The sequence below is a fragment of the Coregonus lavaretus genome (genome assembly GCF_964263955.1).
Source record: "Coregonus lavaretus genome assembly, chromosome: 19".
Taxonomy (NCBI): domain Eukaryota; kingdom Metazoa; phylum Chordata; class Actinopteri; order Salmoniformes; family Salmonidae; genus Coregonus; species Coregonus lavaretus.
The window spans coordinates 21,291,897-21,315,873 of NC_140006.1; the positions used below are offsets into that span (position 1 = coordinate 21,291,897).

At 41.5% G+C, this 23,977-nt stretch overlaps 1 protein-coding gene across 2 annotated transcripts in view; it reads right to left on the reverse strand.

The window, feature by feature from the left end:
• Positions 1-15,816, reverse strand: part of LOC311147245 (tensin-3-like) — a 91,944-nt gene extending 76,128 nt beyond the window's left edge. For both annotated transcript variants that reach the window (XM_084183912.1, XM_084183911.1), the window contains exons 1-3: positions 15,406-15,816; positions 3,190-3,360; positions 1,423-1,473 (exon numbers count right to left, since the gene is read on the reverse strand). In XM_084183912.1, coding sequence (XP_084040038.1) covers positions 1,423-1,473; positions 3,190-3,339 — 201 coding nt within the window. In that variant the 5' untranslated portion in view covers positions 3,340-3,360; positions 15,406-15,816. The remainder of the gene's footprint in view (positions 1-1,422; positions 1,474-3,189; positions 3,361-15,405) is intronic.
• Positions 15,817-23,977: the final 8,161 nt, after the last annotated feature.

Consider the following 23,977-nt stretch of genomic DNA (forward strand, 5'->3'; position numbering starts at 1 on the left):
CTTATGTAAATAAGGTGTTTCAGTTTTTTATTTTTAATAAATTAGCAAACATTTCTAAAAACCTATTTTTGCTTTGTCATTATGTTGTATTTTGTGTAGATTGATGAGGAATTTTTATTTATTTAATCCATTTTAGAATAAGGCTGTAACGTAACAAAATGTGGAAAAAGTCAAGGGGTCGGAATACTTTCCAAATGCACTGTATACTACCTAATTAGCATGTGCAGAGTCTCCAGAAATCCTTGAGACAGCCTTTCTGAATCAAAGGGTTATCTAGTGATACATTTGTTCAAACGGATGGGTCATCCACGAAATGAGAGCCTTTTGCGTCCCTTTGATATTGTGGGTATAAATTGTGCACCAATATTACATTTTAAAAGCCTGTTATTCAATTAAATGCCCTTTATTATAAACTGGTGGGTCAAGCCCTGAATGCTGATTGGCTGACAGCTGTGGTATATCAGACCATATACCATGGGTATGACAAAACATTTATTTTTACTGCTCTAATTACGTTGGTAACCAGTTTAGAATAGCAATAATGCACCTCGGGGGTTTGTGATATATGGCCAATATACCACGGCTAAGGGCTGTGTCCAAGAGTGTGCAAAGCTGTCATCAAGGCAAAGAGTGCTTACTTTGAAGAATCTCAAAAATAAAATATTATTTTGATTTGTTTAACACTTTATTGGTTACTACATGATTCCATATGTGTTATTTCATAGTTTTGATGTCTTCACTAATTCTACAATGTAGAAAATAGTAAAAAGAAAGAAAAACCCTGGAATGAGTAGGTGTGTCCATATTTTTGCATGGTACTGTACATCACATTGAGAATATAATACATCTGATTTTGAATATGAATAGACTGCTAAAGTGGCAAAATTCTGCATTTTAACATGTGCCTCTGTGACTTCCCGGAAGATTTTGTGGTGGAAAACTGAGCGGGTGGAGCATAACACATCAAACCTGTTACCTTTTTTTGTTGTTGCTTGCATTCAATTGCCACTCCCTGTTGCATACAACAAGCTTCCATTTCCCCTGTCAAAGGGGAATTTATGGCTGACATAAGATGAATTCGTCAACCCTGTTACTTTATTTGGCACTTAATAGGGACTTACTATAGTCATTTTTTTATTTAACCTTTTGAGATGGAAAAACATGTTTTTTATTAAGTTAAACATGCTCTTTATGACAGAATGTCAAAATGAGGTGAAATCAATCCGTTACACATCTCAAAAGGCAACGAATCGGTGGAACAACCCAGATATGGTTGAGATCCATGGTGTCATTGATATTCATTGATTTCTGGCAAATACAGCTTAGTCGATCTGCGGCTTGTTGATACCTGTATGTCTTCGTGTCCTGCCCTATGTTTTGTTTATGTTGCACATTCTGAAAAATACAGCATGGTTGCTTTACCTTAGGGTTCATTTTAGAGAGATCATGTCTCTTCTCCGACAGGTTGATAATCTAGAAAGAAAAAAGATTCAGGTATGTATGCATGAATAAATTCATTTATTTTGCTATTTAATTATATGCCTTTTATATTACTCTTTTTAAAATGTATCTATTTCAAACGTTTTCATTCTTTCCAATATTAACTAAAAAAAGATTCTGTACTTCACACTACTATTCTGTACTTCACACTTAAAAGATGGTTGTGCTGAGGTTAAAATATGCTATTTTCCTGTTATCATCACTTCTCTAAAACCCCCCAAAATGTGCCAATGACACAGGGTCACTTGGTCAATAACAGTCACAATTTAAACTTCAAATCAAGAAAACAAACTTTAGATAAACTTTAATGATCTCACTCTAATATACAATGCATTCGTAAAGTATTCAGAAACCTTGACCTTTTCCACATTTTGTTACGTTACAGCCTTATTCTAAAATTGATTAAATTGTTTCCCCCCCCTCATCAATCTAAACACAATACCCCATAATGACACAGCAAAAACAGGTTTTTATGAATTTTAGCAAATTTATGAAAAATTAAAAAACTGAAATAAATCATTTACATAAATATTCAAACCCTTTACTCAGTACTTTGCTGAAGCACCTTTGGCAGCGATTACAGCCTCAAGTCTTCTTGGGTATGACGCAACAAGCTCGGCACACCTGTATTTGGGGAGTTTGTCCCATTCTTCTTTGCAGATCCTCTCAAGCTCTGTCAGGTTGGATGTGGAGCGTCGCTGCACAGGTATTTTCAGGTCTCTCCAGAGATGTTCGATCGGGTTCAAGTCCGGGCTCTGGCTGGGCCACTCAAGGACATTCAGTGACTTGTCCCGAAGCCACTCCTGCGGGCTGTCATGTGCCTTTTACTGAGGAGTGGCTTCTGTCTGGCCACCCTACCATAAAGGCCTGATTGGTGGAGTGCTGCAGAGATGGTTGTCCTTCTGGAAGTTTCTCCCATCTCCACAGAGGAACTCTGGAGCTCTGTCAGAGTGACCATTGGGTTCTTGGTCACCTCCCTGACCAAGGCCCTTCTACCCCGAATGATCAGTTTGGCCGGGCGGCCAGCTCTAGGAAGAGTCTTGGTGATTCCAAACTTCTTCCATTTAAGAGTGATGGAGGCCACTGTGTTCTTGGGACCTTCAATGCTGCAGTAATGTTTTGGTACCCTTCCCCAGATCTGTGCCTCGACACAATCCTGTCTCGAAGCTCTACGGACAATTTCTTCGACCTCATGGCTGGTTTTTGCTCTGACATGTACTGTCAACTGAGGGACCTTATATAGACAGGTGTGTGCCTTTCCATATCATGTCCATTCAATTTAATTTACCACAGGTGGACTCCAATCAAGTTGTAGAAACATATCAAGGATGATCAATGGAAACAGGTTGCAACTGAGCTCAATGTCGAGTCTCATAGCAAAGGGTCTGAATACTTATGTAAATAAGGTATTTCTGTATTTTTAATTATGGGATATTGTGTGTAGATTGATTGTGTGTACATTTTTTATTTAATCCATTTTAGAATAAGGCTGTAACGTAACAAAATGTGGAAAAAGTCAAGGGATCTGAATACTTTCCGAATGCACTGTAGATCTGACAACAAGATGTCAGACACACCGCAGTAAAGCCTACAACCCAGTAATAGAGGACTAGGTTTTTAAGCTTGAAAGGACTAGGTATCAGTGAGATGAAGGATGTTGTGAGACACATGGACTAGCGCCTAACTGACCAGGTAGTTATCGGCGTGCTTGGACTTGAGCATCCGTGTGACATCCTTCAGGATGTGGAGGTAGATCTCCTCTGAGCATGCCCGGGGGAAGGATACAGCGATGATCCGCTCCGTCACATAAGTCAGGTCAAGTTCGTATCCCTCCTCCATCTTCACATCTGGGTTTTCTTCCTTTTGGGGAGAGAGAAAGAGAGATGCCTCAGGCCCTGCGATACAATTTCCTCTTCACATTGACAGTATGTCTGTGTTTTCACTGTAGTCAGTGTTTGATGAGCAAAGTCCTTGTTGTCAGCAATTGTGACCGGCCACCTCACTGATACCTTTAGAATAGGAACACAGGCCTACTGTAGGTTGTATGACAAAGAAGGACGCCTGTTTACATACAACTGTTTGTCTGCACAGGTGCCACACTGACTGCCATTATGACTCATGGAGATGTTGATGAAACAATATTTCCACGTTTAGTGTTTACTTTAAGTGTATTCCTAATTTCTATTAACTCCATGTAAAAAGTAACTGCTTTTGAATATGCAAACAAGGAAATAGTCACCAACTGATCAAGTTGACACAGTAAAAACAAGACAGACAGCAACAATGAAACAAAAATAAACTTCTGAAGACTCTGTAAGAATTCCGGTTGAAACCAGTCGTGTGCAGTGTGCTGTGTATCCCTGAAATATGGCGTGTTCCTGTGACCTCATGACCATGAACTTCCTGTGTATCAGAGAGAGAGAGAGAGAGAGAGAGAGAGAGAGAGAGAGAGAGAGAGAGAGAGAGAGAGAGAGAGAGAGAGAGAGAGAGAGAGAGAGAGAGAGAGAGAGAGAGAGAGAGAGAGAGAGAGAGAGAGAGAGAGAGAGAGAGAGAGAGAGAGAGAGAGAGAGAGAGAGAGAGAGAGAGAGAGAGAGAGAGAGAGAGAGAGAGAGAGTGAGAGAGAGAGAGAGAGAGAGAGAGAGAGAGAGACTTCCCCCACACATCTCTTATCTAGCCTATCCATTAGTAATCTGTGTTCTGGGCTTCTGGCCTAGCACTCTGTCTTGCCTGTCAGCTGGGAAGTGATTCTTTAAACAACAGGCAGGCTGTTAACTGGCATCCCTACAAAGATAATCCATCCAAAATACCAAAATACAATTCTCCTAGGAATCATTTTGACATCAGAATCATATTCTATTTCTATGTCATTCTATCAGTTTCCCAATCTCACTGACAACAACAAGAATCAAACTAAGGAATCAAACCGAGTACATTTTAATAAGTTCTCAAACAGTATTGATTTCATTGCCCAACAGGGCATGGCTCTGTAAAAATTTAATAACAAAACAACAAAACTCTCAATATGTACATGTAAATCTATTTCATGCATGTTCTCCATCTAATCTAGACCAACACGATGATGACAAATAGTCAGCTTGGAATTTTCTGTTCCCACCCCAACACCACACACACATAGATAGGCCTATAGAAAAGGGGAAAATCGAAATTTAGTATTCCAGTCGAGTCACCTGCTTGTTTGTTGTTATTAACAGTGAAAAGGCCTTGGTCTGTCCCAGTGGGGAATGTGCCTGTTAATTAAGTCTGAAGTGACTGTAGGCTAAAGTCAAACACTTTGAAGGACTCCAGAGAGAGGGGCCAGGGTTGTAAACCAGGGACCCATGGCCTACTGCACTCAGGGGGCTTAAACCACCCCTCTGAGTGGAATAAAAGGGGGCTATGTGTGTGTGTGTATGTGAGAGGGTCATTGCTAGGGGAAACAGACTGGGGGGTAATGGAGCTGGGTGGTTGGGGGTAAGAGAGGGTGTATGTGTAGGGGTTATGTGTGTGTGTGTGTGCGTGTGTGTGTGTAAGGGGTGTCACAAGGGTCTGCAGTTGGTGCTAATAGTGGGGTTAGTCTATTTCCCCAAGGAGCTGCAGGAAAAACTGTTGACTAATGAGAAATTAATGAACAGGTCGACCGGCCAACACAGTTGTGTTTTCAGTGGCGAAGGGGACTGTGTGAGAGGGAGGCTGGACTGGACTGTGTTTTAGCATAGTGACAGAGAGAGGAGAGGGATTCTGGTAACCACCAGTACTTAACCTCTGAATGACTCTAAGGTGTTAGGAAAAGTTGTTTCAATAAAGTTATTCAAAAGCTGAGGTTAAAGATCTGTTTGTGTTTAATAGTCTACCCTCGCTAAGGTATTTGAAAGAATTAATGTGCGCAAAGTCTTCCCTTATCCCATGAAGTTCTATGGAGGGTAGGCCTAAATTATAATAACGTTTAATTACTTTATAAACAGACTATCCTACTTTTATTCAATTGAGACATTTTAATTTCCAAAACATAGTCTATTTGATGCATCAAAATATATGTCAGTCTACCTGATGACAAACGTACATTTCAATGTGAGCACAGACATGTGAAAGAAGTTAGGGAAACCCACTCCTGTATTACATTTAATCCTAAAACTCCTTAACTTTATACTCAATCACATATTAATATAAATCATCCAGACATACGCTACGGTAGTTCTTTTCAACTCGGCCCCTCTCTCCCATAGTCCCATTCTGTCTCTCATCACTCAAGTCAGGCAAACAGCAGAGACTTGCCCCAGCACGCACTACAGCTAATTGCTCTTTAATTTAGGGCATGGTTCAGGGCATGGTGCTCGGCCACAACGGCATAACACAACAACCAGCCAAGGCAGCCGTGCCAAGGATCGCAAAGCTCAGCCCACAGCCCACCCATGGCACAATGACTGGGAGTAGACAGTAGAGCAATGGTGGAAGAAAAGGGGTAGTAGAGCTAAGCTAAGTGGTGTTTGAAAAAGTAGGTTGCCAGCAGACTCCATAGAGAACAAGCTGAAACAGGTCTGCTAGGTTAGGATGCTAGGGATTTAGGTGTTACTCTGGATTCCCTGGCTGACACAGCCCCTGAAGGTATGGGTAAAAGCCAGGCTGGGCTGTGGTGCGTGGGCGCTGTCAGCAGGGCTTAGATGAGCATAGATCGCTCTGGATAAGCATGTAAGTCGCTCTGGATAAGAGCGTCTGCTAAATGACCAATTATTATTATTATTATTATTATCACTCAGCACTGAGACCTGGGACTGCATCTCAATAGTCTCCAATGGCTTCCTTTCTTTCAGCCATTATGAAGGAGAGGATCGAGGTGAAGAGGTGCCACCTCAGAGTATTGACACACAGCCCTGATCTCTCCTGGGAACCACACCCCTCAGCTGGCTGTAGTTGACACTGCATGGAATCTTCCATCATAAACTGCAGGGGAGGCAACAGAGGAAACACTGAGCTGTTGACATACTGGGGAAAATAAATCCACCCACTAGTAATCAATGTTGGTCAGCCTCTGGGAATTGAAGCATGATCCAATCATGTGAACAGTGATACCATGTTTATTTTTTGGGTGGTGACAACAGTTGCCAAAAACCCAGCATTCTGGCCTGTCACAAATAATAAAGTAATCTAAGGGACTGTTCGAAAATTACTTGAGGGGTGGGTCCAAAATAGGGGAGGCGGTGTAACCTTTTTTTGTTGCTTTGGGGAGGGTTGTATGTCTTTTGTATTGGACACAGGGGAGGGTAGTGCGTTTTTCTCATGGTTTACATTAGGTGTTTTGTGGGTTTTCCTATGTAGGCCTAATTTCTTCCAGCCTAGTCACATTTCCTAATCTGCTTCCATGTGCCTCCCCAATCAAGGTGTTTTGGTACTTCCCTTATGCACTCCGCTTTTTCAGCGCACTAACTATACCACAAGTCAATATAGTCTACCAGTCTTACTGTCTATCCTGCCCTCTATTCACCATGCATAGTGACAATAGTGGTAGGTGGATCAGAAGCCCAGATCTGCAATAGGCTAACTAGCAATCATACCACACATAAAATCATTCAAAGCTGCACCAACATTTTCAATATAAATCCACTAAAGAAAGCGCATCTCAGTATCAGAAGTAAAAATACAGCCAGAAAGGCCTTCTACTGTGCTCTAATATACTGTAATTCCAGCATCCAAACAGTGCACTGTGCACCCGCCATTGGATGAATGGAAAGAGAGATCTCCCACTGGGCACACCACCAGTGGAGTGTCCAGAACATTTTGAATGGGGGGGGGGCAAGGTGGGGCACAGAGCCAGTTTAGGGGGACCATAACATTTTGAACCTTAATCGATGCAAGGTGGATTTTTCAATAGAATTATGATGGTTCAACGCATTAAATGCTTCAGCTTAGGTTTGGCATATTTCCCTGTTCAAATAAATCATAAATCAATTCCAAAAGTCTTGTTACAATGTTTGCATCAGGGGCGTCAATTGGATATGGCAGGGTATGGCAGTCGCCATACCCTAGCTTAACACCAACAATTTAAAATACATTTTAGTCATTTAGCAGACGCTCTTATCCAGAGCGACTTACAGGAGCAATTAGGGTTAAGTGCCTTGCTCAAGGGCACATTGACAGATTTTTCACCTAGACGGCTCGGGGATACGAACCAGTGTCCTTTCGGTTACTGGCCCAACATGCTTAACCGCTAGGCTACTAAAATGATTCCAATCCGTAATTAAAAGGCAAATGCAGTTTAGCAGAATTAAAGGGCTGACTTTAAGACAATGGGGACAACTGGGAGTGGGAGGGAAGGCTATTTGTATAGCTGGCTTTATGGAGAGCTCGATGCAGCTGCAGGGAACAGCACAAGTTTTTCTCAAAACAGTGCAGAGGTAAAGATGGCTGTAGTAGATGGCTTTGGCTAGGTAACTGCTTGCGTGTGCACAAATGTTTTATGGGCTTTATAGTACATGTAATTTAACTGTAAAAATGTACCTTTAAATGTGTCATGGACACAACCAGGCATGATGTTTTCATCTGACTGTCAAAGAAATCACTTCAAACCGTAGGTTAAGTTCGTCTACTCCAAAATAAGTCCAGCATCCGAACAGTGCACTGTGCACCCGCCATTTGAATGGAAAGGGACATCTATTACAAACACCATCAGTGTAATGACCTTCAGCCTACAAAGTCGCATGTATTCATAAGAATATACAATAACAAAATAAACAAACTTATAAAATAATTTCTCATTCATGTGTATCCATGTTTCATAATTGAATCTATTTCACCAAAGAAAGCATCCGAGCGAGGCAAACAGCGCCCCTCTGTCTTAGTATTTGTAGCCCATGTATCTGATGCTGTCTGGCCAAACTTAATATGACATGTCCAGACAGCATCAGATACATGGGCTACACATACAGAGGGGCACTGTTTCGCTCACTCAGATGCTTTCTCTGGTGAGATTGATGAGTCTTGCTGTCATTGCATGTCTTGTTCAAAATGATCAATATTCAGAGACGACCTCCAAATATGTTATGACTATGCTTTCAACCATCAAAAAGTGCTTTAAACGCCATTCAAACCATTTAAAACCACAGGAAAATTAAAATAGGAATATAATGTCAGATATTTTGTTTATTTATACAACAGATTGTGTTATCACTGTGCTTTATCTAATAGCAGAACCAAATGACCTGGATTGCAGTAAAGATTACATTAAAAGTATATGGTACAAGTGATCAATGCCGTTCGAGATTCTGCACAGATTATTACAGCAATTGTGAAGATCTCCACAGACCTGCGATGACCTCCACAGACCATGCTATCTTGAACATGCACTGTTTATATGATTACATAAGAAGAAATGTATTGTTAATGTAACCTCAAAACGTGGCCATGGATGTGATACTCATTTTAAGGTTGAACGTTACATTAGTTTGTAAGATAGCCTTAACGCTATGTACTGTATTACAAAAGTAATATTGAATTGTGTTTGGTTGACAATGCAACCAAATATCAACGGCTAAATGTATCTACTGCTTGGGTAGTTATATCTGTGCCACTGTCTTAGTCTGGATTTAATTCCAGTTTGTCTACAAATTAATAATTGATATGTTGGATTCACGTCTGCATCTCAACCAAAAATCTAAGTAATAAAAATAGTAACTTAAAATACACTTAAAATAAAGTTTGAATTAGTCCTATTCTTTAACTTTGATTTTTGGTTTGCTACAGTTATTGTTATTTGTGGTTGTAATCATTAGTTTGAGTTCATTTAATGAGGGGGGAAGGTGTGCATTTTTTACAGTTCAAGGGTACGGTCATGTATAAAATATTTACATGTCAACTATGACAGACAAAATGAGAAAAAAAATCCAGAAAATCACATTGTAGGATTTTTTATGAATTTATTTGCAAATTATGGTGGAAAATAAGTATTTGGTCAATAACAAAAGTTTCTCAATATTTTGTTATATACCCTTTGTTGGCAATGACACAGGTCAAACGTTTTCTGTAAGTCTTCACAAGGTTTTCACACACTGTTGCTGGTATTTTTGCCCATTCCTCCATGCAGATCTCCTCTAGAGCAGTGATGTTTTGGGGCTGTCGCTGGGAAACACGGACTTTCAACTCCCTCCAAAGATTTTCTATGGGGTTGAGATCTGGAGACTGGCTAGGCCACTCCAGGACCTTGAAATGCTTCTTACAAAGCCACTCCTTCGTTGCCCGGGAGGTGTGTTTGGGATCATTGTCATGCTGAAAGACCCAGCCACGTTTCATCTTCAATGCCCTTGCTGATGGAAGGAGGTTTTCACTCAAAATCTCACGATACATGGCCCCATTCATTCTTTCCTTTACACGGATCAGTCGTCCTGGTCCCTTTGCAGAAAAATAGCCCCAAAGCATGAAGTTTCCACCCCCATGCTTCACAGTAGGTATGGTGTTCTTTGGATGCAACTCAGCATTCTTTGTCCTCCAAACACGATGAGTTGAGTTTTTACCAAAAAGTTCTATTTTGGTTTCATCTGACCATATGACATTCTCCCAAACTTCAGACGGGCCTGGACATGTACTGGCTTAAGCAGGGGGACACGTCTGGCAATGCAGGATTTGAGTCCCTGGCGGAGTAGTGTGTTACTGATGGTAGGCTTTGTTACTTTGGTCCCAGCTCTCTGCAGGTCATTCACTAGGTCCTCCCGTGTGGTTCTGGGATTTTTGCTCACCGGTCACCTTGTGATCATTTTGACCCCACGGGGTGAGATCTTGCGTGGAGCCCCAGATCGAGGGAGATTATCAGTGGTCTTGTATGTCTTCCATTTCCTAATAATTGCTCCCACAGTTGATTTCTTCAAACCAAGCTGCTTACCTATTGCAGATTCAGTCTTCCCAGCCTGGTGCAGGTCTACAATTTTGTTTCTGGTGTCCTTTGACAGCTCTTTGGTCTTGACCATAGTGGAGTTTGGAATGTGACTGTTTGAGGATGTGGACAGGTGTCTTTTATACTGATAACAAGTTCAAACAGGTGCCATTAATACAGGTAACGAGTGGAGGACAGAGGAGCCTCTTAAAGAAGAAGTTACAGGTCTGTGAGAGCCAGAAATCTTGCTTGTTTGTAGGTGACCAAATACTTATTTTCCACCATAATTTGCAAATAAATTCATTAAAAATCCTACAATGTGATTTTTCATAGTTGACGTGTACCTATGATGAAAATGACAGGCCTCTCTCATCTTGCACAATTGGCACAACTTGCACAATTGGTGGCTGACTAAATACTTTTTTTCCCCACTGTATTTGGTTGCATTTTCCATAAAAAACACATTGTGGTGATCGTGATGGAGACCGTGCGTATGTTTGAATGTGAGAGAGATACGTTTAAAAACAAGATATATATGGACGGAAATAGATGAGAAGCATGAGATGTGTATAAAACTCAAGAGAAGTGAAACAAGCAAGAAATATGAATGGTAAAGGAAGGGAAAAAGCTGTGTTTAGAGGGAAAATGAGCAGCACATGAAACAGCTTAAGGTAAGAGAAGCAGTATAATCCTTTAAAGCCAGTGTCTAAAACCACACGCAGGAGATTTAACTCACTATGCAGCCATAAAGTCCTCAGTTCTTATTCCCACAGCTGGCCATCTTTAGAAGTTCTAATAATCTTTTTATTGGTAATATCATATATCCTGACTTACCAAGCAGGCACCATTTCAACAGCACTGTCTGGCCAGAAGCCATTATAATAACTGCCTTAATAGTCAATTTCTTATTCATTGAGGCAGATTTCAATGGACCAGTAGATCAGTCAATAGATAGGGGAGGGTTTGATACTGGGAAAGAATGTAGTGAACAAAGTACATGATTCAAAAATCAATGGGAAAGTAGTTGGCATCAAATAGGCCCCATTCTACTAAATAATTTTACTGCACCGGGGTAGCCAACATTCATGATAGAATGTAGGTACACCACAATGTTTTCTTAGGTTATATTGGCCACATGCAGGGGCGGATTAGCTATCTGGCAATTCTGGTAAATGCCAGATGGGCTGGACAATTTTTTTGTTGGTTGGATCGAAATTGACACACACACAAAACATTTTTTATATAGAAATTAAACAACGAAAACGGTGACATGGCCGGCGGCCCATGGGCCTGTTCATTTCTCTGTTATACTAATCTATAATGAGTCTTTGGCTGATCATTGGGCAACAGCCGGCCCCCCTACCAAGATAAGCCAGCCCAGTTTTCTGATAGGCTGAGCTGAGGTCATGCAAACTCACATTCAAAGTTAAACGCGACATCAGCAAAGAGACCTGCTCTGACACTTTCATCAGTTAAACAGCCATGATCATGGATTGTAAAAAAACGGAAAGGGTCCCTATCAATGTAGAAAGAGCACACTACATTGTCACCTCACTCAAAACATAATATTAGGCAGTTAAAACTATGATTTGGTCAAACAGTAATGTGCATTATGCTCATGATTCCTGTCCCTGTCCCTGTGCTTGTGCCACTGGGGCCTGCTGCTGTGATGAGTGAGCTACTCTCCTCTCCACCATGCGCTCGAGAGAAAAATGCATTCTGATCGTATAACATTTCAAAATGCAATTGCGGGAAAAACACAGCGTTGGAAGCTTCGTCCTCTTCGTCCCTGTCGAAGAGAGGAGGGTCTCAGCTTTCTGTCATTTTTATTTCTCAACTCTAAATATTCAGCCCAATAGCAACTATTTTACAACAAAGATATTTGATGCGCACCTGCCATTGTGAGGGAATAGGCTTATAGGTCTCATGGGTAATAGCCTACAACTGCAAAGTTTTTTAGGACATTACATTTACTGTTGGATAAATACATGTCTGCCAGCAGTGGGTATTATATTTAGAGTTAGCGATCTGCTTTAAGTTTCCACTTCCTCAGGTGTTGAACCTCAAATTAGTGCACATAAAGATGTACTGTATGTAATTCATCTCTATTGAACCAAAACAATCTGGAAATTCTGGAGTTCTATTTTGACAGTAAAATATAGCAACTATAGACGTATTGCCAAATCCCAATTCCTGACAATCACTGGATTAGGTTGCACATCAAAATATCTTAAATCATGCATTCCTACTTGGACGTGTTAGAGGAAAATCATGGGATGGTGTAAAATTTAGTGGCACCAGTGACACCAGGGGAAAATGTTAATCTGGAGCCATGTAATATTAATAACACTTAGGTTAGGTGTTGATTCAGGGGAACACATATGACAGGCACTAATTTGCAATATAGCTTATAACGACAGGCAGACAAAATGTCTAGAGCAGAGGCACAGTTATAGTTGTGAGTTGTATCTCCAGTGGTGTTTTTAGATATTGTATTTGTTTTAAATATCAGCTGGTTTAAAAAAGAGTACTACTGCCTGTGTAGGGTGTATGGGGTGTGTGTGAGTTGGCGGCACGCTGTGATGTGGGCTGGTGTGGATAAAATGCCAGGGCTGAATTCTTGTCCCAGTCCCACAGACTTTCTTTGACTCAAAACATCAAACTTAGAAGTGTTCTTATTGGCTGGTCTTGGTTCATGATTGACACCCTTACAAAAAAAGATTGGCGTTTTGAAACTGCAGTAAAAGTGCAGTAACTGCAGTCGACTGTGGTATTTTGGATGCAGTAATTTCAGAATAACTGTAGTTCACTGCAGTTGAACTGCAGTTACACTGCAAAATTACTGCAGTAAAAAAAACTGTGTTATTTTGGATGCAGTATTTGCAGCATACTGCAGTTATACTGCGCTCTGACTGCAATATTTTTTCGTACGGGTAGTTTGTGGCAGTGCCGTCCATTTTGGGGTTGGTTAGAATTCACCATGGCCACATTAAACCAAAAATATGTTCCAGTGGTGAAAAGGAGAGCAGTCGAGGGGGTGGGGGGGGTGGGGGGGGGGGGGGGTTGTACAGTTTTGCATGGATGAAGTTCAACTTTTCAACTCAGCACTGCATGTTCTTTGCTTGTGGTGCAGTATATCACTTTATCCTTGCTACGGCTAGTTTTCAGAGACTGTGGGCTCCTGAAGGTATTTAGCATTCAAATCTGGACGCCATCTAATAACCCACCCTGATTCCCATCAGTCACTCAGACAACTTGGCATGGATAGAAAGCAGCAGCAGCACGCTTCAAACAGTAGACGGGATAACATCTCCCACCATGACATAACAGGCTGGATGGATGAAGTAGCTTTGGGGAGAAGAGAATAGTCCACAGTTTGTTCTGCCCGTTTCCTGTCTCGCTCAATAGGTTTACACTGTGGCTTTGACGCCCATTCAACACCGAAGAATCGATATAAACAAAACCGTGGAATCTGTTGCAAAAAAAGCTGGACTGTGGCTTTGACGCCCATTCAACACAGACAAACCGAAATGAATAAAACCATGTAATCTGTTCAGGAAAGAAGCTGCGGGAGGGGCAACTGGAGAAGAGGGGATATTTTTAGGCTGTTTATTTTGGAATTAAACATATAGTTGTCTCTCAACTTCACAGGATATTTTGAAGGGAAATAAAAGTGATCTGCTTCCCTGCCTCTGGGTGAATCTATGTGCAACAGCAGCACCCACCAGGCTCCCAAAGCACCACCTAATTACCGCCTTCGTTCCCAAGGTCATAGAGGAATGCGTTCCAAAATGAATTACACTCCCACTTTCTCTCTCCTCCCTCTAAATTCTCTCTCCCTCTCTCCCTCTCTTTCACTTCTTCCACTTACTTTCTCTCTTTCTCTCTCCCTCTCTTTCTCTCGCTCCTTCTCTTCACTCTAGCTAATGGCTTACATATGTGTGCTGTGTGGCTACAAAAGAGCTAGCTTTCCTTTCTGTGACACACTATAATGCCCCAGCAGCCCTCAGACCTACAGTCAGTCCGTGTCGTGTGAAGACCAGAATGCCCTGTTCGGCTTAGCTTGCTGTACACACACACCAGCCCTCTGCCAACCCACTTGTCCAAACCACATTATCAGGGTCCTATTAATCTGTTTTTGTAATTGCCGCCTTTTTATCAAAGGAGAGAGAGACAGAGAAGATAAGATAACTTTTCTTCTGTTTGTTTTATAGATACGAAGGTGTAAATGCAGGTGTGTGTGTCTGGATCCAGACTTTAAGGAGAAAAGGGAGGGATCTAGACACCAGTAAAGAGGGGGGTGTGGCCTATTTGAGGTAAGAGGGACCCTTGTCATCAACAATGGGCCTGGGGCCTCGAATACCACACAGCAGCTGTGACTTGAAGAGTCTAACTTATTTTTCTCTCTCTTACACTCTCTCTGTCTCTCTCCATCTTTTTCTTTCCCCCAGCAGACCAGTCATTCAACAAAAGAGGTGAAAATGAAGAAGAAAAAAATGCAAGACTCATAGAGCTATGTGAGGACTACGCTACCTCTGGAATGGCCCCATATGTTTCACATTATAAAGGTCTCCAGCACAGCAAAGCCCCAAACAGCATGGAGACCCAAACCAATGCAAATAACAGCTCAACAAATAGGACATTTACAGTTGTGCGATTCTCTCACTGTGTGAAAAGCTGCAGCCAAAGCTTGATGAGGAGATCATATTTTTTAATTAACAACACTCACTGTTGCATTTAAAGAAATCTGTAGAGTTTGAATGACCCCCTTCTCTCTATTCTGAATTCCGCCTGGTACTACCCCCCCCCCCCCACCACACACACACACACACACACACACACTAGACTAAGCAATGCCCTCATTTTGCATTTTGAATCAATTCCACGAAATGAAATGTGCCTGAACCACAGGTTAAGAGAGAAGCACTTAAAACTTCACCAAACTGCATGAAACTACTATAAAACTACTTTGAAGTACTAGCACAACACTAAAACCAGCTCCCTTGCAAGTATAGCACTACAAACAACTTCAAAACACCCAACCTTACCGTTTAAAAAACAAAAAAATTAACTTTTATTTTCTTTAAAATCTTTCGGCAGTCAGACACTGCTAGGAAGAAGGGGGTAAAGTCCAGTCCAGGTGAAGAGGAGTAAAACAGCTCTCAGCCCGTCACACAGGCTTAGAGGAAGCTGACTGGCTCTCCCGTGCTGGAATGCGGTTGCAGGGTGATTAGAGGCACTTCTTCTGTGAGCTCACTTTGTTCCGGCTCTGCTGCCCCCACTGTTGCTCCCTCCCAGGCTGTTGCTGCTGGCTCCTACTACTGGCTGTTGGCTGCTGCTGGCCGTGTTAAAATGGAAGCTCTGCTCTGTTCCTGAACTGCTGCTCTGCTCCCCTCAACCCCCAACACACTTCCTCCAGTCAGTCGAGGCTGCTAGCCGCTGCAGCCGCCACAAGTCCTGGCATGGGATAGTCCTCCCACTGTGCTGCTGGGCTGGGGCTGCCTCCCTCCCTGATCCCTCCCTCTTCCACTCTCCCTCCCGCCTCCCTTTCCACCCCCTCCTCTCCACCTCTCTCTCTCTCTCTCTCACACACACACACACACACACACACACACACACACACACACACACACACACACACACACACACACACGCTGGCTCCAGCTTTTGTCAGACCAGGCAAGTGGACACACACACAGTTATAGAGGGGGATGGGTGGAGGGGGAAGGAAAAGGGAGGCACATTATATAAACATTTAAACTCTGTTATTAACTAGAGAGAGAAAAAGAGGGAATTTTTTTTCCTATGGTTTAAACCTGGGGGCCAGCTATTGTAACAGTTTTCAACGTAATATTATCTTACTGTTGTCTAGGTTCCAACCCGGCACGATTTGTATATATGAATTTAATCCTTGATGCCTACATGTACCTCTCTGATTATTGATTATGCGTATAGGTGTTTTTGTATAGCCATGTTTTGTATTGTATCCACTCCCACAATGCGTAATGTGCGTAATTAACATAATATGTATACAATGCCTTCAGAAAGTATTCACACCCCTTGACTTTTTCCACATTCTGTTGTGTTAGAGCCCGGATTTTAAATGGATTCAATTTACATTTTGTGCCACTGGCCTACACACAATACCCCAGAATGTCAAAGTGGAATTATGTTTTTAGAAATTTGCTTGATTTTTGAATCACTACCTCATCTCTGTACCCCACACATACAATTATCTGTAAGGTATCTCAGTTGAGCAGTACATTTCAAACACAGATTCAACCACAAAGACGGGGGAGGATTTCCAATACCTTGCAAAGGCCACCTATTGGTAGATTGGTAAAAAAAAAAAAAACTGTTAATGAATATCCCTATGAGCATGGTCAATACAAAGATACAGATGTCCTTCCTAACTCGGTACAGGAAAATCTGATTCAGGCTGCTTTCCAACAGAAACAAATATACAGTGCCTTCGGAAAGTATTCAGACCCTTTGACTTTTTCCAAATGTTGTTACATTACAGCCTTATTCTAAAATGAATTTAAAAGATAAACAATCTCATCAATCTATACACAATACCCCATAATGACAAAGCGAAAACAAGTTTTTAGAAATGTTTGCATATGTATTAAAAATAAAAAACAGAAATACCTTACTTACATAAGTATTCAGACCCTTTGCTATGCGACTAGAAATTGAGCTCAGGTGCATCCTGTTTCCATTGATAATTCTTGAGATGTTTCTACAACTTGATTGGAGTCCACCTGTGGTAAATTCAATTGATTGGACATGATTTGGAAAGACTCACACCTGTCTATATAAGGTCCCACAGTTGACAGTGCATGTCAGAGCAAAAACCAAGCCATGAGGTCGAAGGAATTGTCTGTAGAGCTCCGAGAAAGGATTGTGTCGAGGCACAGATCTGTGGAAGGGTACCAAAAAATGTCTGCAGCATTGAAGGTCCCCAAGATACACAGTGGCCTCCATCATTCTTAAATGGAAGAAGTTTGGAACCACCAAGACTCTTCCCGGCCAAACTGAGCAATCGGGATAGAAGTGCCTTGGTCAGGGAGGTGACCAAGAACCTGATGGTCACTCTGACAGAGCTCCAGAGTTCCTCTGTGGAGATGGGTGAACCTTCCAGAAGGACAACCATCTCTGCAGCACTCCACCTATCAGGCTTTATGGTAGAGTGGCCAGATTCAAGCCACTCCTCAGTAAAAGGCACATGACATCCTGCTTGGAGTTTGCCAAAAGGCATCTAAAGGACAGACCATGAGAAACAAAATTCTCTGGTCTGATGAAACCAAGATTGAACTCTTTGGCCTGAATGCCAAGCGTCACATCTGGAAGAAACCTGGCACAATCCCTACGGTGAAGCATAGTGGTGGCAGCATCATGTTGTTGGGATGTTATTTAGCGGCAGGAGACTAGTCAGGGTCGAGGGAAAGATGAATGGAGCAAAGTACAGAGAGATCCTTGATGAAAACCTGCTCCAGAGTGCTCAGGACCTCAGACTGGGGTGAAGGTTCACCTTCCAACAGGACAATGACCCTAAGCACACAGCCAAGACAACGCAGGAGTGGCATCGGGAATGTCCTTGAGTGGCCCAGCGAGAGCCTTGACTAAAAGCCTTAAAATCTATTTTGCTTACTTAAGTGTCTGGCACCCTCAAGGAAATAGCTCCTACAAGGGTTCCCTTCACTCTCATTTAAATGTCTATATTCACAACATACAGCTGGTATAAATGAATAAAGATCACCATCAAAATTTGGTTTTTGAATGGAAGTATTGTATGTATCACATTCGAGGTATTCTCTCTCCAGCAATATTTATTTGTATTTGTTTTATAATAATACAAACATTTTAATTTTAAGTGAAATATTTAGCTTTTGTCTGAAGCAGAAAAAGACAGGCAATTCAAAGCAAATTTTTGACCTATGCACTAACAAGGCGTGAAGCTGCTTCTGCTGAAAAACCTTGTTATTGCATAGGTCTTTGGAATTTCTTATATTTTTCGGCTTCAGACAAAAGCTAAATATTTAACTTAAAACATTGTGCATTCATTTACAGGGTTTTTTCCCAGAAGCTGTGATAACAGGGACAACAGTGTAATTGTGGCACTCATTTTTCTGCGATAGATTATACTGACAAATGTGTACAGTGCTATGAATGTTCTTTACATATGTTGGAGTGAGACAGTATTTACACAGATAACAGCTCACAATAATAGCAATCAGCAAAGAGCAATGAGGACCCTGGGTGTATTTCCCTTTTATCTGTTGTGTAATGGTGTAGCTGCCTTAACTAGATATACAGTTGAAGTCGGAAGATACATACGCCTTAGCCAAATACATTTAAACTCAATTTTTCACAATTCCTGACATTTAATCCTAGTAAAAATACCCTGTCTTAGGTCAGTTAGGATCACCACTTTATTTTAAGAATGTGAAATGTCAGAATAATAGTAGAGAGAATGATTTATTTCAGCTTTTATATAATTCATCACATTCACAGTGGGTCAGACGTTTACATACACTCAATTAGTATTTGGTAGCATTGCCTTTAAATTGTTTAACTTGGGTCAAAAGTTTTGGGTAGCCTTCCACATGCTTCCCACAATAAGTTGGGTGAATTTTGGCCCATTCCTCCTGACAGAGCTTGTGTAACTGAGTCAGGTTTGTAGGCCTCCTTGCTCGCACACGCTTTTTCAGTTCTGCCCACACATTTTCTATAGGATTGAGGTCAGGGCTTTGTGCTGGCCACTCCAATACCTTGACTTTGTTGTCCTTAAGCAATTTTGCCACAACTTTGGAAGATCCATTTGCGACCAAGCTTTAACTTCCTGACTGATGTCTTGAGATGTTGCTTCAATATATCCACATAATTTTCCTTCCTCATGATGCCATCTATTTTGTGAAGTGCACCAGTCCCTCCTGCAGCAAAGCACCCCCACAGCATGATGCTGCCACCCCAGTTCTTCACGGTTGGGATGGTGTTCTTCGGCTTGCAAGTCACCCCTTTTTCCTCCAAACATAACGATGGTCATTATGGCCAAACAGTTATATTTTTGTTTCATCACACCAGAGGACATTTCTCCAAAAAGTACAATCTTTGTCCCCATGTGCAGTTGCAAACCATAGTCTGTCTTTTTTTATGGCGGTTTTGGAGCAGTGGCCTCTTCCTTGCTGAGCGGCCTTTCAGGTTATGTCGATATAGGACTCGTTTTACTGTGGATATAGATACTTTTGTACCTGTTTCCTTCAGCATCTTCACAAGGTCCTTTGCTGTTGTTCTGGGATTGATTTGCAAAGTACGTTCATCTCTAGGAGACAGAACGCGTCTCCTTCCTGAGCGGTATGACGAGTGCGTGGTCCCATGGTGGTTATACTTGCGTACTATTGTTTGTACAGATGAACGTGGTACCTTCAGGCATTTGGAAATTGCTCCCATGGATGTACCAGACTTGTGGAGGTCTACAATTATTTTTCTGAGGTCTTGGCTGATTTCTTTTGATTTTCCCATGATGTCAAGCAAAGAGGCACTGCGTTTGAAGGTAGGCCTTGAAGTACATCCACAGGTACACCTCCAATTGACTCAAATGATGTCAATTAGCCTATCAGAAGCTTCTAAAGCCATGACATCATTTTCTGGAATTTTCCAAGCTGTTTAAAGGCACAGTCAACTTAGTGTATGTAAACTTCTGACCCACTGGAATTGTGATACAGTGAATTATAAGTGAAATAATCTGTCTGTAAACAATTGTTGGAAAAATTACTTGTGTCATGCACAAAGTAAATTACTTGTGTCATGCACAAGACATTTGTGGAGTGGTTGAAAAATTATTTTTAAACTTCCGACTTCAACTGTATGTAGCGGACACTTTACCGTTAGTTAGCTAGCTAGCTAGTTAGCTGGCTAGCTAGCTACACATCCTTGCGACCTTTGGCAAAGATGGTGGTGACGTATCAGTCAACATAACACCACCCTCAGCGCCATTGGCAAAAAGCGGAGACATCTGGTTTTCAGGGAAAAGGAAGAGAGAATGTGACCGACCTCCACTTTAGGCCGTGCGCCTCGCTGTTTACAGTCCCTGGTGAAACATTAAGCAGTTAGCTACGGCACGTTTGCTAGCTTGCTCTCTGAAGTTTCCATCCGGAATATTAACAAGGCAACCCTCCACATTTACTGAAGTGGATGAACGTTGCAGGAGGGAACCTCCCCTGACAGTTTGTTTTCTCTCGTCATGACCAGAATGTGGTTCATTTATTTTACACTTGCTTCATTATGTTGACGTAACATGGACATCATTAACAACTGTAGTCTTGCTAGTTAGCCTCACGTCTTCCTGCTAGCTCGTCAGCGAAGGTTAACTAACTAAACGTTAGCTAGCATTAAAGTTGAAACATTAGCTAGCCAGCCAGTTATTTAGCTATTCTGGACTTAACTAGCTTTACATTGCTTTAACCTAGCTAGCCAACAATATCTTGTTATCTTACGTTAACGTTAGCTGTAACCAGGCAGCTGAGTTTACTTTCTATTTCTAAGAGGTCTTGATAAGCATAATAGCTAGCTAAATTTTTTGTGTTAAATCTCACCAGGTCTGCCTTGCAGTTGATTTAATTAATTAATTTAAGCCGCCGGCTTCCTCACCTTACTTTCCCCAGCCTTCCTGCTGCCCCCCACCAGCCAGCCTGACAGTTGAGGTTCCAGGGAGGTCAGAAAGACCCAGAGCAAAGCCCCCCTGCATATCCCCTTTTCCAGCAGCATGTTGGTGTGCATCCCCATCACCCACACCATGTCAATCTTTTTTTTTTTTTTTTTTTTTTTTTTATCATCACAGGTAAGTTTACACACACGGTGAGACACACCTACAGTACCTGCATTTGTCTAATAGAAACTCGATTTGGTTGGTAAACGTTTTCCGTTGCAAAGCGTTTTGTGCCTAATTGCATCTGTTTGCCACGGTGTGCATTAAGAAATACACCCCAGGAGAAGCACACACACTAATCACCATTTGCATCTCTCTCTCTCTGTCAGTCGAATCTCTGGAATGTCAATGAATGTTCAACAAGGAGTCCACCTATGACTTCAGCCTTTCCATGTACACGTGAGTATCAGCTCCTCAATCTCTTTTTAGAAGGTTTAGTAATGCATTATTTTTCTCGACAAGCACCCCATTTCCAGACGGAATACCTGTATTGATACTGGTATACCTTACTGATAAAATCATATCAATTTTCTCTCCTTCCCATCTATCCCCTTTGCCTTCCTCTCTTTCTCTATCCCTCTCTCCTCCCATCTCTCACGCTCAGTGTTTCTCTGAAGGGGTGCCTCCGGACGACTTCCGGCAGCGGGAAGTGTTTGAAGTCTGTCTGGCCAATGAGAAGTGCTTGCAGTCTGTCTGGCCAATGAGACAGAGGGCAGCTCCCCAGTATTTCCACCTCGTCTCACTGGATAACAATGAAGCCAAAAGTGAGGAGGACAAGTACAGTGCTGGCTCTAAGGGAGAGAGGCGACATGAACGAGACGGGAAGTACACTTCTAGAGGTGGGTAGGTGGGTCATGTGGGTCATGAGAGAAATCACAGACCTACACCAATACATGAATGCAGAAACACATTTGGCAAAACTGCATCTGTGGGCGGTTGTGTTTTCTCGCAGATATACTCTTATTCGTTTATACACATGTACATTGACATACACACATACTCTTAATGGCTCTCCCCCTTTCTCTCTTTCCCACTCTCAAGGGAGGGTAAAGACATCCCAGCAAACCGGGAACATTGTTAGAACAGTAGCTAAAATTCCCATTAAGTTATAGTTACGGTTTTATCTAACATTAGGATGATAACATCCCAACATTAAAAAATGTTTTAAATGAAATATCCTTGAAATGTTATCCTAACATTCACTAAAATGTTAAGCACAACATCTGTAACAACCACCACAGAACATTCCCCAAAAGTTCCCAGCAAAAAATATTGGTTTTGTGAAAGTTCCCAGAACATTCGTTAGGTTGTGGCAAATGTTCTCATAACACAAATACGTTCCAGTCGTGCTGATGATTATACAATCTTTGTATAAAATATTCACCTGATGTTACAAGAACATTACTAGAACACATTTAGTCTGTTCTTTAAAGGTTCCAAGAATGTTTAATTAGGTTGTGGGAACAGTCTGGTATGAACATTGTGGGGACATCACAAAACATACAGTATGTTCCCAAAACACTAAACATTTCCAGTTGGGCTGATTATTACAATGTTTTTATTAGGTTGCAAAAAACATTCACCTGATGTTGCAAGAACATTCCCAGAATAGATTTGTATGTTCTTTAAAAGTTCCTGAAACATTTCTTTAAGTTGTGGGAACATTGTGGGGATATGACAAGGTAGGTTCCGAAAACACTAAAACTGTCCTGACATTCAGATAATATTTGAATGTTGCAAGTATGTTCCTAGAACATTTAATTAAGTTATGGGAGTTGTCTGGGATTTTGAACAAATACTATTGTAATATTCACGAAGGTTGCACAGAATATTCCCACAATGTTGCACAATGTTCCACAATTTCCAAATAAGTCAGTTTTTATGACGATCATAGCATAATTGTTTAAGGTTTAACATAATATTCCATTGATGTTCATGCAAAATACATTTGACCTTATCTTGGAGTTCCTCAGAACATTTAAATAACGTTATATTTAAGTTTTACCTAATATTACCACAACACTCTGAGCATGCACATTTGTAGCTCCTTAAAGCAGATTAAAATACATCCCCATTATGTTTCACTCCAGATTTAATGGCAATTTGAAGACAGTGTTGTAGCCCCACTAAAACGTGATACAGACATCCATGACATTTCTATTTAATTCATACGACATTTCAACCACATTTAATCATACAAACACAACCATACAGTGGCTTGCGAAAGTATTCACCCCCCTTGGCACTTTTCCTATTATGTTGCCTTACAACCTGGAATTAAAATGGATTTTGGGGGGTTTGTATCATTTGATCTACACAACATGCCTACCACTTTGAAGATGCAAAATATTCTTTCTTGTGAAACAAACAAGAAATAAGACAAAAGAACAGAAAACTTGAGCGTCCATAACTATTCACCCCCCCAAAGTCAATACTTTGTAGAGCCACCTTTTGCAGCAATTACAGCTGCAAGTCTCTTGGGGTATGTCTCTATAAGCTTGGCACATCTAGCCACTGGCATTTCTGCCCATTCTTCAAGGCAAAACTGCTCCATGTCCTTCAAGTTGGATGGGTTTCCTTGATGGCCAAAAAGCTCAATTTTGACCAGAGTACCTTCTTCCATGTGTTTGGAGAGTCTCCCACATACCTTTTGGCGAATACCAAACGTGTTTGCTTATTTTTTTCTTTAAGCAATGGCTTTTTTCTGGCCACTCTTCCGTAAAGCCCAGCTCTGAGGAGTGTACGGCTTAAAGTGGTCCTATGGACAGATACTCCAATCTCCGCTGTGGAGCTTTGTACTACGAGCATGCGCTGACCAACTGGCAAGTGTCTTCACTGACATTTTCAACCTCTCCCTGTCTGAGTCTGTAATACCAACATGTTTCAAGCAGACCACCATAGTCCCTGTG